The sequence below is a fragment of the Alexandromys fortis genome, unplaced genomic scaffold, assembly GCF_014885135.2.
Source record: "Alexandromys fortis isolate MF-2015 unplaced genomic scaffold, M_Fortis_MF-2015_v1.1 scaffold_31, whole genome shotgun sequence".
In the NCBI taxonomy this organism is placed as follows: domain Eukaryota; kingdom Metazoa; phylum Chordata; class Mammalia; order Rodentia; family Cricetidae; genus Alexandromys; species Alexandromys fortis.
This window is the reverse complement of record NW_026067974.1, coordinates 10,169,942-10,189,574: the sequence shown is the minus strand read 5'-3', so window position 1 is coordinate 10,189,574 and position 19,633 is coordinate 10,169,942. Positions and strand designations below refer to the sequence as shown.

Genomic DNA, 19,633 nt, shown 5'->3' with positions numbered 1-19,633 from the left:
TGCCAAGCCTGATTTGAGTTCAATCCTCAGCAAACGACCTACATGGTCAAAGGAGAAAGAAAACATGTATTCCACAAAGAATTACGCTCTTTTGGTTGTTTTTCACGACAGGGTTTCTCTCTGTAGCTCTGACTGTCCTGGAACTCACTCTGTAAACCATGCTGTCCTGAAATACAGATCTGCCTGCCTCTGTCTCCCAAATGCTGCGACCAAATGTGTGCACCACCATGGCCAGCAACACTTCTTTCCTTGGACTGAGCTAAAGCTAAGAATAAAGTAGCCATCCACACAAAAACAAAAGAAAAAAACAGCATTCTTTATTTATGGGTATGTATGTGTATATGGAGATAAACTTCAGAAGCTGTTCCCTAAACATTATTCATCTTGTTTTTGAGACAAGTTTTCTCTTGTGGCCCTTTCTTTGCTGAAGGGGATAAATTGGCTCTGGTCAGTGAGTGTCAAGATCGCCTATTGCTGCCTCACTAGAACTGATGCCACAAGCATGCAATAAGACACCTAGCTTTTTATATATAGGTTCTGGGGATCAAATCCAGCTTATCCTAAACTGCACAGCAAATATTTTACCACTGAACCATCTACCCAGCTCCCATTTTACTTTTTATTGTTTTAATGATTTCAATGACATTTATGTTTATGCGTTTTTGTGGGAAGTGGTGCATATGCCACACCACACTAGTAGAGATCAGAAAATAACTTTCAGGAGTCAGTTCTCTCTTTTTACCACGTGGGTCCTGCAGATGGAATTTTGTTGTCAAACACAATGGTAAGCACCTGTGCACCCAAGAAGCGAGCTCACTAGCCCATTGCACATTTGGCTTTACAAACACTGACACCACCATCAACCACAAGGCATCATATGAGGAGCTGAAGCTTCATAGATCTTTTTTCAAGGAGATTGGTCCAAAAAATACTTTTTTTAACAATTGTATTTTTACATTTGTAAAAGTCAGTGGACACTTTTGGGAGTGCCTCCTTCTATCATGAGTATTAGTGACTGAACTCAGGTCATCAATCTTGGAACAAGTACCTTTACTCATTGAGCCATCTTGCCAGTTTTTTCTATTTCTATTTTTGAGATGGGGGAATTCACTTTGTTCAAGCTGGCCTTGAACTCAAACTTGAGTAATTCGTACTGCCCTGGCCTTCTACACAGCTAGTATTAAAAGCAACACTGTTCTCAAATAAAGCATATTTGTATATGACCAAGAATAAAAACATAAAGGTAAGACTTTGACATTATAGAGTCGGAGAAGAAGTTCAGAGGTTAAAAGCACTTTAAGGAGGATACAGGTTCAGTTTCCAGCACCCACATGGCAGCTGACAGCCTCTAATAACTCCAGTTTTACAGGATCCAATGCCTTCATTTGGCTTCCAATGACACCAAGCATGCATGTGGTGCAATTACATATATCAAGTAAACACTCAAAACACATGGTGGCACACACCTTTAATACCAGCAGTGGGGAGGCAAAGGTAGGTAGGTCTCTATGAGTCCAAACCAGCCTGCTCTACAGTCAGTTCAAAGACAGCCAAGGATACTCATAGAAACCTGATCTTGAAAAACAAAAACATATGGATGATTATGAACTACACTAACCGCTGAGCCATCTCTCCATTCCCCTAAAACTGAATTTCTATGTCTACAGGCTGACACAAAAGAGATGGCAAGCTGGATGAGCAAAGAGAAATTTATTACAATATCATCTGATGGAATAATTGAAAAATGTTATATAAATTGGAGATTTGATTATCTAATCATTATCTACTTTTAAAAGTGTGGGTTATGACAAAGGGTTGCATAACTGGATCATGACAAATTTGGCAACAGTAATACATAAAACAACCAAAAAGCTAACTAGAAATCAAATGTGTGCTAAATCTGAGATGTTTCTGACAGCATTCCCCAGTGTTGTGTTGTATGCCTTCATTGAATCTTGATTCTGAACATACAACTTGCAATGTGAGTGGTATAATCCCACAAAATGCTAATGAACACTGTCTAAAATAATTCAGCTCAGATTTGAGACTATCATATTGTAAACTGCAGTGTCTTACTATATGTTTAGCTTCTGGTTCTTTTAGAAACTAGTTGGGTGTGATTGTGCATGTCTTTAATCCCAGCACTCTGAAGGCACGGTTAGTCGAGATTCTGGAGTTTAAGGTCAGCCAGGGGTACTGAGAAACCCTGCCTTGAAAAAACAAACATGGAAAGAAAGGAAGGAAAACAAAAGCTTTAGCCAGGCATGGTGGTACAAACCTTTAATCCCAGCACTCAAAAGGCAGGAGGATCTCGGTGTACAGCTAGGAATACTACCCTGCCCCTCCCCCAAAATAAGAAAAGCTTTTAATAAATTACTACAGGCTGGAGAGATGGCTCAGGGGTTAACAACTGTCTGTAACTCCAATATCTGACACCCTCGAACAGACATACAATACAGGCAAAAACAACAATGTACATAAAGTAAAAATAAATATTAAAAACAAATCCCTACAACCATTCTTAAGGATGTAACTATCAAATTAGTCTATGTTTAGATTATATTATGTTAGAATATTTTGATATTAGAAACTATTTGAGTTAATCACTGGAGCTTCATTAAAAAAATAAATAATTTTTCAGCGATTTCTTTTATTTACATTATTTATGTTGAAACAAGGTATCACTATGTAGTGGTGACTTGTCTAGAACTCACTATGTCGACCAGGTCTGCCTCTAGCTTCTCAAGTGCTGGAATTAAAGACAAGTACCACTATGCCTGGTGTACTTTTTCTAACATTTACTTTTATTTTATGTGCACTGAGGTTTTGCCTGCATGTATATCTGTGAGAGGGTGTCACATTTCCTGCAACTGGAGCCAAAGAAAGTTTTAAGCTGCTATTTGGATGCTAGGGACTGAACTCAGGTCCTTTGGATGAGCAGTCAGTGATCATATCTGCTGAGCCATCTTTCCAGTCCCACCTGGTATCTAAAAATAGTCTTTTTTTTTCTACTTACTTATTTCTTTGCGTGTGTTGTACATGAGTGTTTGTGGAAGTTATTGGACAAGTAGTAGTATATTGGTTCTATGCAACCATGAGGTCCATGTATTGAAAAGTTATAAGAGTATAAGGCTGACATCCATATGCACATGCCCACACATAAATTAAAAATTAAAAGCCGGGCGATGGTGGCGCACGCCTTTAATCCCAGCACTTGGGAGGCAGAGGTAGGCGGATCTCTGTGAGTTCGAGACCAGCCTGGTCTACAGAGTTAGTTCCAGGACAGGCTCCAAAGCCACAGAGAAACCCTGTCTCGAAAAACAAAAAACAAACAAAAAAAAATTAAAATAAATTCAACTATAAAATAAACAAGCATATGTATTTTATTACTATACAAGTTTAATTTTATCTTTAATAAATTATAAGTTTATGCCAAAGATTACTTTAAATTTAAAATTTATCATCTAGTAAACATTAAATACTTCTACTACCTGGGGTTATGTAAAAATCTTCTCAGATGAAAATAGGCTAAGAGTGAAAGAAGTTTAAGAAGCAGGCACTTAAGGGCATACGTCTAACAGTACCTGATCAGTTCTAGCTGAGCCAGTTCCAAATTAGCTTGAAAAATAGGTTTCTTTGTGAACAGTTCCCCAAGGATACATCTAAAAAGAATAAAATTTAAAGGTTAGAAAGAAATCCTTTGAACCTATCTAAATTATGTCTCAATAACCATGATAATCTAAGGAATTACAGACAATTTTACAAGGATGGTTAGCTGTTTCTATAAAGAGATTATTAACTTTTCATCATTAACTTTCTTTGTAGAACTATGCAATACTATGATAACCTCTCTGGCAATACAATTACAAAGAAACCAATTTATTATCAGCTAAAATCATTTCCATCAAGGCTTTTAAATGATTTTTATCTAAATACCTTTGTTATTTTGAAATGGACACTCAGAGCCAGAGAGATGGTTCAGTGGGTCAAGCAAAGATTGACACCTGTGTCTGAATCTACAGAAGGCACATAAAGCTGAGTGTGGCGGTGTGCCTATAATCCCAATGATCCTATAGCAAGATGGGAGCCAAAGGCAGGAGAATCCTTCGAAGTTGGGCCAGCAGCAAATAACAAAAGGGAAACATACATTTTCACATGCATACACATCACACATGTAACCAAATATAAATAAAACATTAGAAAAAAGAAACATCAGGGTTAAAGAGGTATCTCAGTGACTAAGATCACTTGTTTTTGAAGAGGACCTGGGTTTAATTCCCAGCAACTACATGGTGGCTCACAACAAACTGTAATTCCATTCCCAGGGAATCTAATACCTTCTTCTGAGCTCTGTATATGCCAGACATATAATGGAAAACATAAATACATACACGTAAACAAAATATTTGCACACACAATAAAATAAAACTCAATATAAAAACTTTGGTGGAAAGATCGCATGAACCTACAAGTTAGAAACTAGGATATTCAACAGCAGAGAAATGGTTTTAAAAAATAAAAAACAGACTAATTCGATCCTGAAGTAAACAAAGAGTTATCTCTAGGACATTATTAGTATAAGGATAAAACTGAAATAAGGACTATATATTTATCCTATACAATACTAAACTTCCTTTCCTAATTAGCTCTCAGGTTGACCTCAAAATTGGGATCTTCCTGCCTCCATGATGGGGTTCAAAATTATAGGTTTGCACTATACTGCCCAAGTATTTTAAATTTCTTGATTTTCATAATTATATTATGGTTATATATGATGATATTTCTTGAAAGTATTTCAGATAAATGTAAAGGGGAAAAAATACGAATACTCCATACTCTGTCTGAAACAACCTGTAGCTTCAACTCTAGGGGATCTGAAGCCTCTGGCCTCAATGGGCACTAAATTGGTGAACATATACCCAGATACAGACATTTACCTATACCTAAATAAAAATACGCTGAAGGTTGTGATGCACCCCTTCAATCACAACACTTGGGAGGAAGAATATTGGATCTGGGTTGGATGCCAGCCTAGCAGTCTTCATAATGAGTTCCAGGACAGTCAAGGGATACATAAAAAGATCTGGTCTCCAAAACATTTAAAAAACAAAAAATTAAAAAATGCCAATATTGTGGTGCTAATTATTTTAATGTACTTTTTGTTGGGTTTTAGGGACATATTCTCATGTAGTCTAGGCTGGCCTGAACTCCCAATTCTTCAACCACCACCTCCAAAATGTCAGGATTTCAGGCCTTACCACCACCGTGGACTCTGTATACACTTTTATTTAAATAAAATGTTTCCTTAATTCTTTTAGAATTCTATATAATGTATTTTGATCATATTCACACCCCACTTTAAAAATGTTTTTGTTTGTTTTTTTTTTTGAGACAGGTTTTCACTGTAGCTATCAAGCCTGTCCTGGAACTAGCTCTTGTAGATCAGGATGGTCTTGAACTCACAGAAATCCATCTGCACCCCTCAGTGCTGGGATTAAAGGCGTGTGATACCACTACCCAGCTTTGTTTTTTTTTGTTTTATTTTGTTTTTCCAAGACAGTGTTTCTCTGTAGCTTTGGAGCCTGTCCTGGAAATCACTATGGAGATCAGGCTGGCCTTGAACTCATGGAGATCCACCTGTCTCCGCCTCCCAAGTGCTGGGATTGTGTGCACAACTACTGTCTGGCTTATTTTTTTTTATTATTTATATGTGGGTTTCTTGGAGGCTAAAAGTATTTTATCCCCTTGAGCTAGAATTACAAATATTGCCTGTTCTGTATACTAGAAATTGATCCATGGTCATCCACAAGAAGAGCAGCAAGTGCTCTCAACTGCTGAGCAATCTTCTACCCCCCAAGAATTTTAAATTATATGTATTATGTGTGTTGGGATGGGGGTATGAACATGTTTATGCACATCCCCTGGAGATCAAAGATATCAAAATCCCCTGGAACTGGAGTTATAGATGGTGGGACCAAACCCCGGTTCCTCAGCAAGGGCATCAAGTGGTATTAATCACTGAGCCAACTTTACTGGCTCCAGCCCCTCTACCAGTATTTTTATCGCCTTCTTCCTTTATCGCCTTCTTCCTTTTTCTCCTCGTCTGATTCTTTTTTTTTAAATATTTATTTATTTATTATGTATACGATATTCTTTCTGTGTGTATGCCTGAAGGCCAGAAGAGGGCACCAGACCTCATTACAGATGGTTGTGAGCCACCATGTGGTTGCTGGGAATTGAACTCAGGACCTTTGGAAGAGCAGGCAATGCTCTTAACCACTGAGCCATCTCTCCAGCCCTCCTCGTCTGATTCTTTTGTCTTTTCTTTGAGAAAGGGTTTCACTACTTATACCTGGCTAGCTTAGAACTTGCTTTGTAGATCAATCTGGCGTCCATCAGAGAGATGGATTCACTTGCCTCTGACTTTGAAGAACTGGGATTAAAGGCCTGTACCACTCACTATGCCTCATTCTATTAGCCTAAAAATGTACTAAAACAAAATTTTACGTCACCTACAATTTGCTTTATTAACTTTTTTAGTGTCTTCCTTAATTTGATTAGTGGGTAACTAATTCTTTCAAAGTTTAGTCAGAGGTAGAAAAAGCAAAATTAAGGTTTGTTTTCATTATTAACTGTCAAAGTAACTTTTAAGCACAGTTTTAAATCAACTAGTAAAATAGGAAAGCATCAAAAAAGAAAATCACAAAGGAATAGATAGCTTTATTTATTTTGGAGACAGTGTTCTCAAACTTATTGAGAAACCTGCGAAGACCTTGTAATTTTTTGGGGGGGTGAGGGGGTCCACACAGGGTTTTTCTATGCAGCTCTGGCTGTCCTAGACCCATTCTGTAGACTAGATTGGCCTAATGAACTCGGAGATCTACCTGTGTCTGCCTTCTGGGTTCTGGGATTAAAGGTCTACACTGCCATGGTCATCCAGCTAGGTCTTGAATTCCTGATCTTCCTGACTCCATTTGTCAACTGCTTCATATATAACTAAACTACTCTTTATACTTTCTGCCCAGATTTGTACATAGAAGTGCTAAAATGACAGCCGTGTGCCACCATACTGTCTCTGCTTCAGAGTTTTCTTTGATTTCAGTTTCCAGTGGTGTGAAAAACTACATCATGTAATCAACATTTTAGTCATCACAGTAAGCTAGCAGAATGTACAGGCTGAAAAAACAATACAAAACAAAAAAAAAACCCGCAGGGCGGCGATGGCACACACACCTTTAATCCCTGCACTCCCAGAGGCAGGCAGATCTTTTTTTTTTTTTTTGAGATAAGAGTCTCTCGTGTAGCCTTAAGGATGTCTCTGAACCTAATTTCCACGCCTCTAGTTCTTCCTCCTTCATCTTAATAGGTTGTTAACTTTCCAGCTTAGCTATAATAAAATGGGTTTTTGAATATAAATATACCCAATTTCAGTCATTTAAACTTAATTAAAGCATCATTTGATTTAGATAGGCTACCATCTTGTTGAATTATAAAAATAAAAACTATAGCACTCCCTTAAAGACTTATAGCAAAGGAAGGGAGAAAAATGGGAAAGATGACACACTATTTTACAAAGTATGGATGTGGGAATCATAACCAATGAAAGGTATCAGCAGTGTGACACACCACCTACTAATAACAAATGTCGGCCATTTAGAATATTTAGGCCCCTTGCATGGTGGTACATGCTTAAGCACTTGAAGGGACAGGGTGGCTGAGCTCCAGGTCAGCCTGGACTATATATCAACTTCCCAGCCTGCCGGGGCTATATAACAAGACCCTGTCTCAAAAGAATAAATAAAAATAAAAGCACTTTGATCTTTAACATAGATGTAGCTTCTAATTTCATTTTCAAGCCAGGAATGGTATACAAATCTGCAATCCCAATACCTGGCAGTTAGATGCAGATAAATTAGGAGTTGAAGGATTTCTTGGGCTATACAAAGAGCTTGATGGTACCCTGAGCTAAAAGGAAAAAAAAAAAAAAAAAAAATTCAGAGTAGCTATATTGGTACACACTTACAAACGCAGTAATTAGGAGGAAGAGGCAGGAAGACTGCCACAAATATGAAGTCAGACTGGTCTATAGTATAAATCAACATAGCCAGGGCTAGAGATACCCTGAGTAGAAAATGAAAAGGAAGGAAGAGAAGGGGGTGGGAATAAACAGATCAAAAAGGAACACTTCTTGAGAGAAATGGCTGACAGCAGATAGAAGGCTGGAACATGAAAACGAGGAAGACTATTAAAGATTATTAACAATGAATCAAGAGTATTCAACAACTAACCTGATCAAATTTAGACTAGACAAAAATTAGAAAGTCTGAAAAAGAATTAGTACAATAAAAACTGGATAAATGGCTAGAATATCAAGAGCACTTTCTTGTCCTGAAGAGAACCAGAGTTTGGTTCCTAGCACCTTATCAATCAGCTCACAACTTCCTGTCTAGCCCTAAGGGATCTGATACCCTTTTTGGGATTAAATGGGCACTCCCAGAAGCATGGTATATGCTCATTCTTGCTCTCTTCTATTCTCCTCTTTTCTCTTTCCCTCTCACATACTTTCACAAATAATTATGTATTTTTAAAGAGTACAGTTGTTACATCAAATATGTAAGTCTATCAGTTCCTAATGAACATAATAAATAAGAAAACCAATAAAACAAGTCATTTTGCATGAGTAGAAAAACCACCTCACTATTTTGAAAATTGGTAAGCAAAATGACATGACTAGCCTTTTGTAGTACTGAATATTAAACCCAGGATTTCACATACTAGGCAGGCAAGTCATTGAGCTACATTCCATTCCTGGCATTTTCTTTTTCTTTTTTTTAAAAAATGACAGTGACAACAACAGATACCCAGCCTGTGAGAAGTCTATAGAATAAATGATCTAGTTCTCTATAGAGACTGTTAAATAAACAAATGACAATGATGAGACTTGAGATAAGCTGGGCATAGTGATACACGCTATCTGGAGGCTAAGACAGAAGTATTACCAGATTCAGGAAAGACTGGGCAACTGAAACAAGTTGCTAAATTGTTTCCTTTTTTGAAAAAAAAAAATTTACTTTTATCTATATTTATGCATGTGTGTAAGTGTACATGCACTTAGGATGAAAGACAAAGGGCTAACATAGACAGGAAACAGTATATATTAATACTATGTGAATTACAGACAAAGCAAAAGGCTAAAAGAGTCTTACCCACAGCTCCAAACATCAATGGCTGGTGTGTATCTCTCCTCTCCCAGTAGCAGTTCTGGAGGTCGATACCACAAAGTAATGACTTTGTTTGTGTAAGGGCGACTGAAACATAAAACCATCAGGTTGTAAACGTACAATGGCATTTGATGGAAAATGTGTAACTAAAAACCAATGGAAATAGCTGCCAATTGAAGATGAGATTGTTAAACCAATTCCAACAGCAAATTAGCAGGTCAAAAGGAAGCTGTACAGAAGTGAAAGATGAAAGCACTTCTAGTCCAATCTGTGTTAACTTATTTCAGTGAAGGGCTGACTGAAGAATGCAAACAATGTCTAAGATCTAGGTGGTACATGAGATGTTCACATGCCTTTAATGCCAGCAATCCACACACATGTGGAAGACACTCAGACATAAATGGACACAAATACACATGACACAACACAAACCCAACTTCAAGATGATCTGATACCACTTCAGTCAAGTGTGTGAAAGCAACCCATACAAGATTAAAAACAAAGAGTCTTTTTTAAAAAAAATGAGTAAGACTGGACATGATGGCTCACACCTTTAATTCCAACACTAGGCCACTATGCAGACAGAGGTAGGTGTGTATTTCTGTGAGTTCTACCACACTGAGTGCAACATAAGCGAATAAACAAAAACATTTAGGTTGGAACACATTCAAATACTTAATGAGTTTTAATAGTCACTATAATTTGTAGAATTTGAGTATCAAAAAATTAAAAGGATTCTTCTCTAATTCCCACACAGTCTTACTTTTTTTTTCTTTTGAGATAGTGCTCTTGCCATGTCAAAGTTGGCCTAAAATTATGAGATACAAATAAACCTTCCCATATGGAGTTTTAATCAATGCCTTACCTTTCTTCAGAGTTATATAGCCGAGCAAGTCCAAAATCTGCTAGTTTGATTTGCCCACTGTAAAACAAACAAACAAATAATTATTTTCATAAGAAACAACTCTCAAACTACACTTGGAAACATAAGTGCCAATTAAACCTAAAAGAATTATAAAAAAAAATAATGTGTAATATTTCTAAAAGGTTACCCTCCCCATTTTAGCCTCTCCTAACAAAGTTTGTAATGCCTCATAAAATATATATATACACACACATATATATTATTGAATTTTTAAATCTGATTTCTATCTTTTCATGTTCATTTTTACCATGGAGTCTACATATGTTACCCAGCATGGTGTCCAACTACTAGACGTAAGCATCATCATCTCATCTCAACCCCATCAAGAACTGCAACTATAGGTATGCATCTCCCACAACAGTTTTAATTTATTTTATTTTGTTTCTTTATTATTATTTTTAGACAAGAGTTTTCCACATAGCCTTGTCTGGCCTCATCTCACTCTATAGACCATGTTAGCCTTGAACTCACAGAGGCCACCTAGTTATACTGAGATTAAAGGTGTGCACCGCCACCTTTAAATATTATTTTACGGCAGACATCTGTGTCTAGTACCTGATAAAGTAATAACGTAATAATGAAAGGGGTGGGGAGAAATGGTCTGTTCTAGACTAAGAGATAGTTAAGGGTAGGCATGATGGCACATACTTCTAATCCTAGCATTAGAGGCAAGGGGTTCAGGTTCATGGCTAGCCTGGGCCTCAAAGTATGATCCTGTCTCATAGCACAAATAACTGGAGATATACAGCTGAGTGGCAGAGAACATTCAAGGTACCTGATAGCTCAGGTAAGACAAAAATCAGATAGTACGGGCTAGAAAAATGGCTCTGCAGTTGAGCACTGACTGCTCTTCCAGAGGACCCAGGTTCAATAACAAGCACCCAAATGGTGGCTCAAAACTGTCTGTGACTACAGTTTCAGAGGAGCCAACACTCTTACACAAGCATACACACAAGTAAAACACGAATGTACATAAATAAATATATAATCAGAGGGGGTATAGGAAAGAGGTTATCCCAGGAGGTGGTTCCCAAAAGTATGAGCAAAGGGACAGACTATTGAAACAAGAAAAGTAATAGCAGCAAAATTTTACATTAAAATCAACCAATATCATAAAGAGTCTGAACACCTTTATCTATTTGCCCAAAATACTCCTTCTTTACTATATGAAACAGGATCTCACTACATCATATAGTCTTGCCTTGAATTTATGATAATCCTCTAGTTTTAGCATCCCAAATGTAGGGATTGTAAAAACAAACAACTTCACCTGGCTCATATATTTTAAAGTTTAATTCATAAGCAAATTAAAAAGAAAAAAAGTAAAAGAATATTTATCCTCTATGAAGAAAAATGGGTTGGAGAGATGGCTCAGAGGTTAAGAACACTGACTGCTCTTCCACAGGTCCTGAGTTCAATTCCCAGCAACCACGTGGTGGCTTACAACCATCTGTTACAGATCTGGTGCCCTCTTCTGGTCTTCAGACAAAACAGTTGTATACATAATAAATAAATTATAAAATAAAAATAAAAAAAATCAAGAAAGACAGCCAGGTGGTGGTGGCACACGTCTTTAATCCTAGCACTTGGGAGGCAGAGGCAGGTGGATCTCTGTGAGTTCAAGACCAGCCTGATCTACAGAATGAGTTCCAGAACAGGTTCCAATACTACACAGAGAAAACCCATCTCGAAAAACAAAACAAAACAGCAAAAAAGAAACAAACAAAAAAAACCTCAATTTCTTGACTATTGCTATCCTGAGTTCCCAAGAGGAATCAAAATCAGGGTACAAAGGAGAACCAAAAATTACATTTCAAGAATATATCTATGGAAATTTTGCTATCCTTTGAAATCACCAGCATTTGCTACATGAATCACAGTAGGGACTAAGAAAAGTATTTCTTCACTTGTTTGGTTATTGGGTTTGGGGTTTTGTTTTTGTGTTTTTTTTTTTTTCCCCTTTTTTTCTTGTTGTTGTTGCTGAGACAGGGCTTCTCTGTGCTGCGCTAGCTGTCCTGGAACTTGCCCTGTACACCAGGCTGGCCATAAATTCAGAGATCTACCTGTCTCTGCCTCCCAAGTGCAATTAAAGGTAATTATTAGTCTTTATTTCTAGGCAGGTATTAAAGGTGGCTATTAGTCTTTATTTTTGTATGTATGCCATGTTGTGTGTGTGTCAGGAGTCAGTTCACTTTTTCCACCCTGTGAACTCTCATCAGGCTTAGCAGCAAGTGCCATCTCACTGTCCCTGTTTCTTTTTGTGATGCTGGGAACTGAATTAGAACTTCATATATGATAGAGAAGAACTCTAAAACTGGGCTAGAGAGATGGCTCAGCGGTTAAGAGCACTGACTGCTCTTCCAAAGGTCCTGAGTTCAATTCCCAGCAACCACATGGTGACTCACAACCATCTGTAATGAGATCTGGTGCCCTCTTCTGGCCTGCAGGCATACACACAGACAGAATATTGTATACTTAATAAATAAATAAATATTTTAAAAAAATATAAAATGGAGGGAAGGAAAAAAAAGAACTCTAAAACTATGCTATATTCCCAGCACATTTATTAATTATTTATTTAAAGATAAGGTCTTATGGCTCAAGCTAGCCTGAAACTTTGTTGTGGAAGTACTGCCAAATTTCGGCATAAACAAAAACTGCTATTATTTTATTTATTATATTCCAGTGACAAAAAGAAAACAGATCCACATATAAATAGCAAAAAATCCTTTCTGAGACTGTGACTTTAAAATGTTTTTTGAAATGATCTTCAAGTACTTAGCACCTTATTTTACTGAAATTCAACTGTCTATCACAGTATATTTCCTTCCCTTAACTGTGTGTTAATGTCACCTCTGACCTTATGCTTTGCAAATTTTCTTTTTTTTTTAAATATTTATTTATTTATTATGTATACAATATTCTGTCTGCATGTATACCTGCAGGCCAGAAGAGGGCACCAGATCTCATTACAGATGGTTGTGAGCCACCATGTGGTTGCTGGGAATTGAACTCAGGACCTTTGGAAGAGCAGGCAATGCTCTTAACCACTGAGCCATCTCTCCAGCCCCTGCAAATTTTCTTTTTAAGTATTATAATTTGTAATCTGATATCTATGACTACTCCCTTTTTAAACATGACCATATTGCTGTCACTATTTTCCTTATTCCTGTCTTTTCGGCCATTTCTCTTGGATTCAATTTAATTTTGTTATTTAGACAGGGTCTCATTATGTAGATAAACCTCTGCCACTAAGCCTGACTTAAAGATACTCTTCTCCCCCCACCCCTGATAACCACCTTGTGCTTGTGCTAAATAACTGGAATATGTCCAACATACATAGCCATTCACAGAACCCTCAGAGCTAAGCCTGGAATGGTTGAAGAACCAATAAATACTTCTACTGATGGAGAAGACCCTATCTTCTGTGGCACCCAATAAAAATGAAGACCACTGAGTACAGAGCAAAGTGAGCAGGATTAGAAACTTGAAGGATCAAGTTGGCTTGTGGCTTCCCACATCTCAATTAGTAACCATGACAGACTTCAATTTAGTATAAAATTTCAATCTCTATGACTCTGGAAGTCAGGGACTAGTCAAAGGGGATCCCACTAAAAAAAATATATAAAACAACTATAATTATTACTTGTTCCGAGATATCCTCTCAGGAAGAAGAAAATAAAATACTAAGTGCCAAAAAGCCTCAAACTGACAGCTATCATTAAATTTTCTTTTGTTGTATAGTTTAGGGCTATACTCCTGAGCCACAGCTATAGCTAGCTATAATCCTAGTTTACTCATTGTTTTTTTCAGCCAGGTAGTGGTGGTGCACACTTGTAATCCTAGCACTCAGTAGGCAGAGGCACACAGACCTTTGAGTTTGAGGCCAGTCTGGTTTACAGAAAATTCCAGGACAAAACAATTGTATTTTTCTTTCTTAAATAATTTTTTTATTTTTATTTTCTTTTTCTTTAATATGTATTGGTGTTTTGCCTGTATGAGGATGGCAGATCTTGGAGTTACAGAAAGCTGTAAACTGCCATGTGGGTAAGGGTACTCTGGAAGAGCAACCAGTGCACTTAACTGCTGAGCCAGTCGCCAATTGTTTCTTCACTGAGAGTCTTGCTATTTATCCCTGGCTGGCCTGGAACTCACCACAGAGACCATGATGGCCTTGAACTCCTAAAGATAAAACCTGTCCCTGCCTCCCAAAGGCTAGAATTAAAGGTGTTTACCACACTTACCTTTAGACAGATCTTTTTTATTTTAGACAAGGTCTCACTATGTACCTCTTTGCTGTCCTGGAACTATGCAGATCATGCTCATGCTGGTCTTGAACTCATAGAGATCCATCTGCCTCTTCCACTCAAGTGCTGAGATTAAAGGCATATACCACTATGCCCAGCAAGACAGCCTTACCAGTTACTAGGCAAACTCAAATACACAATTTTCCTGCTCCAACCTTCCAAGTAGCTGAGACTACAGATAAACTATGAATTGATATAGACTTAGTAGAATATTTTGAGTTGCAGAGACAGGAAGAGAATGGATAAAAAAAAAAAAAAAACTTTTTTCAAAATGGTGTCTTACAGCATAAACTCCTGATTCTCTCACTTTAACTTTCCTACTAGCTGCAATTATAAGAATGTAAACATAGTTCCGGTTTAAGAATAAATCTTTATATGTCTTGCTTCCCTCACAATAAAGGCATTAAAGTATAATTTAAAGTACTGCTTTACAAAGACATCGTGAATACCCCCTTCCAAACTGTAGATAACAGGAACCTCTTCAGTAGGATATACATAATCATAAACTGATTCCTAGTAACAATTTGAATTCACCTTTCACCATAATTGCTTTACTTCATGCTCTAGTAATAATGTTTATAATTATGTTTATAGTTTTCTAAACATAATACACCATTTACTTTTTTTCTATTTGAAGTTAAGAGTCTCAGTTTCAGGCTGGCCATGAAACTGCTATGTGGTACTACAAATCAAACCCAGGTCGTGGTGTACACTGGCGCTACCAATTGAGCTCTATTCCCACTCTACTTTCAAATCCTGTCTTCCTTCTTTAGCTTCTACAGTGCTGGTATTGCAGCCATGCTCTCTTTCATGTGCTTTTGTATAAGCAATGTCAGAGATTTTGGTTCTTCGTTGTCAATCTTTCTGATAATTTCTATTTATTCCTCAAAGCTGCATCTTTTCAGGTGATTCTAAATTAAACTAACATGGTCTGTTATGGTGATGTATGCCTTTAATCCCAGCACTTGGGAGGCTGAGAAAGAGAATCATAGTTAAAAACCACTTGCAGTACATACTGAGACTCTGTCTGGTGCGGGAGAATTGTCTGTATTCTGTCAATCATGTTCTAAATAAACGCTGATTGGCCAGGCAGGAAATATAGTTGGGAAAACCAGACAGGAAGGAGAAATGATGTAATGAGAACAGGAGAATTCTGGGAAGGAGGAAGCTGATTCCTCCCACTCCTGCCCAGACCACCGAAGCAGCACAATGTGATCTGCCCCACTGAAAAAAGGTACTGAGCCACATGGCTAACATAGATCAGAAAAATGGGTTAATCAAGATGTGAGAGTTAGTCAGTGAGAGGCTAGAGCTAATGCGCCAATCAGCTTATAATTTATGGAGACCTATGTGCGATTTTCTTTGGGGCTAAACAGCTGGGGGTACCTGGCAGGACAGAAACCCAACAAGCAAGGCTGGCTCCCCTTCCTGTTACATCTGTCTAAAAATTCTTACTGAATTGAAAAGCTAAATTGCTTAGCTCTACTCCTTAATTCAGCTGCAGAGTGTAAACTACCAGGCTTTTACTGTTAAAATTTGGGCAATCTCAGGCAATCCCACACAGCTGCTTATTCTACCTCCTACCATAACCACCACCAACCTGTGAGTGTGAGTTTGTGTTTGTGTGTGTGTGTGTGTGTGTGTGTGTGTGTGTGTGTGTGTGTGTGAGAGAGAGAGAGAGAGAGAGAGAGAGAGAGAGAGAGAGAGAGAATATGAGAATTTGTGTGTGTTGGGAGGGGTGTGTGTGTTGAGGCAAGGTCTTCCTCTAAAAGAAGTAACTGATAAAGTCAGTTGACAGGGGAGAGATGTTTCTTTCCAAATATATATTTAAGTTTTCTCTGGATAACAGCATTATTTTTAACTATATGGTATATTCTCTAGTAGATTAATACTCTAGAATGTTGGCAATTGAATATTTGAAATCCTATTTTATTAATTCTAACATTACATCAGGAAAGATGATACAAGAGAGAGGTCAAAAGGAGACAACAATAAATGAACACATTCAACATGTATAACAAGTAAAAAAAATTGCATTGCTTATATCCTAATTATCTAGACCAAAATCCAAAAGAAAAGGAACAAGTGATTAGCCTCATTTGCTTATTATGTTACCTGTTATTCAGCAAAATGTTAGAACATTTAATATCCCGATGGAGGAAATTCTTTTTGTGACAGTAATCCAATCCTTCCATTAGCTGTTTCATGAATGACTTGATATGGTCCTCAGAAAAGTGCACCAAACCTGATTCTAGTAGTCCCATTAAGTCATGGTCCATATATTCAAATACAAGGTAAAAGGCACCTACATAACATGAAAAAAATTTTTAAAATGTTGAAATAACAATTCCCAAATTTGAATATAAATGAGGTTAACTAGAGTCTCCCTGGAACAACTGATTTTATAGATGAATTACCTAAAAATTAGACTAATAAAATAATTTTCCTTTTCTAAGGATAAATAACACTATTGCAATAATCAATTATTTATTTATTTATAATATAATTTATACTAAATAAGTAATGAATCAATAAATCTTGATACCCACACTACCTATATGCGAATTATTTATGTATTAAGAGAACTTAATATTTATATTATATACTTCAAGATCAAAAGTTTATTACAGACCCTGGGACAAATCAATTAGCTGGCAATTACAGTTTTTCTTGTTTTGTGTAAGACAACCATGCCCATTTGTTATAAACTGGGTCTTTTTTTTCTTGACGTATTTTATTTTATATGAAGAGTGTTTTGTTTGCATATATATCAGTGCACCATATCCAAGCATGAATCATGCATAGGACAGAAGATGGTACTGAATCCACTGGAATTAGAGTTACAGATAGTTGTAAACTGACATGTGAGTGTTGGCAAGCAAATAAGGGTCCTTTGAATCACCTTTTCCAACTCTCCTCTTTCTACTTCCTTTTTTGAAACAGTATCTTACTATATATATGTAGCCCTGGCTGGTCTGGAGCTGACTATGCAGGTTGGCCTCTAACTCTGGAGCACAATTCACAATTGCCTATAATTGCAGCTCCAGAAGATCTGATGTCTTTTGAACTCAATGGCACCCATACACATGTGCTATAAACTCAGACTAACACATAAACAAATTCAGAAATGGGTCAAAAGTAGTAAGAAACACACTAAAAATAGCTGTAGGGAATTTGGAATTTATACCAATGTTGTAAATGTAGAATTCTAGTCCTACAGGCTGAGGCTGTAGTTTACTTGGGAGAGTGTTTGCCAAGCATGCATAAAATCCTGGGTTTGTACTATGTTTTTGTTTTCCGACAGAGCTGGCATGGAAGCTACACTGCAGATATGTAGATATGCACACCAGGCTGGCCCCCAAACTGCCTAAACCTCCCAAGTTTAAAGACACACACCACTATACCTAGCAAAACCCTGGGTTTGAATCCAATACCTCATAAATCATGTGTGGTAGAGAAATTAAAGGTCACCCTTAACTACACAGTTATAGAGAAGTCCGGGCATTTTGAAACCTTAGCAAAACACAACAAAATCCTCCAGGTTTATAATTCTGTTCAATAGAACCATAAAAAAAAAAAAAAATCCAACCCAAGGTACTAAGTGTAACTAGGCAAGTAATCCATAATTTAGCTACATCCTCAGTACAAGGCAGGGCTTCTTTTTTTTTTTTAATATTTTATTTATTTATTATGTATACAATATTCTGTCTGTGTGTCTATCTGCAGGCCAGAAGAGGGCATCAGATCGCATTTCAGATGGTTGTGAGCCACCATGTGGTTGCTGGGAATTGAACTCAGGACCTTTGGAAGAGCAGGCAATGCTCTTAACCACTGAGCCATCTCTCCAGCCCCAAGGCAGGGCTTCTTAATATATAGGGTAGACTTCAAGAACTCTCTCACATTTCCCAAATGGTATGCATTTATTTTTTAAAGAGATAGAATGTTTTTGTGTAAGTGTGCACGTCCACACAGTATGTGCACAACGACACCCTGGCTCACATGTACACATGGTATCAAGGGTAAAGGTTGACTCTGGGTTATTGTCCTCTTCTATCATTCTCCACCTTATTTTTTGAGACAGTCTCACACTAAACTTACTGTTTAGTTACTAAGCTTACTGTTTTGGCTAGAGAGACTGGGCAGTGAGTCCCTGAGATTCATTTGTCTCTCTGCCTTACGAAATGCAGGATCAGAGACATGCATTGTTGTGCTCAGCTTGGGTCTTCATGATTGCATGGCAAGCACTTATCCACTAAGACAGCTCCTCATCCCTTTGCATTTCTTTTTTCCTTTCTTCATTTTTTTTTTGGGGGGGGGGGGGTGGTGAAGAACAGAATGAGGACACAAACATTCTCAGTTTCCTGAACATTTTCAAACAGTTCAAAGTTCCAATAAAGAAAAATGGAATTAAAGGAGTACCTTGGAGAAGACAAAGCTAAGACCAGATAACACTAGAAAAACAGATATGGGATGGAGAGATGGTGCAGAGAACTGGTTGCTCTACTAGAGGACTAGGAATTCATATCTAAAACCCATACTGCACCTTACAAGCACCTTTGATTTTTCTTAGAAAGAACTAGATATATGGCTCAGCTGTGGGGTTTTTTGTTATTATATGTATCTATGTGATGGTATGTACTACTGATTAAAAGTGTGCAGGAGGCCAGAAGAGAATGTCCCTGGAGCTGAGGTTACCAATGGTCCCAGGACAGTCTGGTCTACAGAATGAGTTCCAGGACAGTCAGAACTGTTACAAAGAAAAAACCCTGTCTCAAAAAAGCAACAAAAGAGGCTAGAGAGATGGCTCAGAGGTTAAGAGCACTGGCTGCTCTTCCAGAGGTCTTGAGTTCAATTGCCAGCCACCACATGGTGGTTCACAACCATCTGTAATGAGATCTGGTGCCCTCTTCTGGTGCGTATGTGTTAACAGAACATTGTATACATAATAAGTAAATAAATCTTTAAAAAAAAAAAACTTAGATGTAAGCTGGGCGGTGGCGGCGCACGCCTTTAATCCCAGCACTTGGGAGGCAGAGGCGGGCGGATCTCTGTGAGTTCTAGACCAGCCTGGTCTACAGAGCTAGTTCCAGGACAGGCTCCAAAGCTACAGAGAAACCCTGTCTCGAAAAACCAAAAAGAGAAAAGAAAAAAAAAACTTAGATGTTTAGCTATCTGTGAGC

The 19,633-nt window shown here is 37.6% G+C and overlaps 1 protein-coding gene across 31 annotated transcripts in view; it reads right to left on the bottom strand.

Annotated features, from left to right (window-relative positions):
• Cdk12 (cyclin dependent kinase 12) overlaps positions 1–19,633 on the bottom strand; it is an 83,077-nt gene that overhangs the window by 39,613 nt on the left and 23,831 nt on the right. For all 31 annotated transcript variants that reach the window (XM_050157123.1, XM_050157124.1, XM_050157126.1 and 28 more), the window contains exons 6-9: positions 16,569–16,758; positions 10,087–10,143; positions 9,207–9,308; positions 3,585–3,662 (exon numbers count right to left, since the gene is read on the bottom strand). In XM_050157123.1, the coding sequence (XP_050013080.1) occupies positions 3,585–3,662; positions 9,207–9,308; positions 10,087–10,143; positions 16,569–16,758 (427 nt within the window). The remainder of the gene's footprint in view (positions 1–3,584; positions 3,663–9,206; positions 9,309–10,086; positions 10,144–16,568; positions 16,759–19,633) is intronic.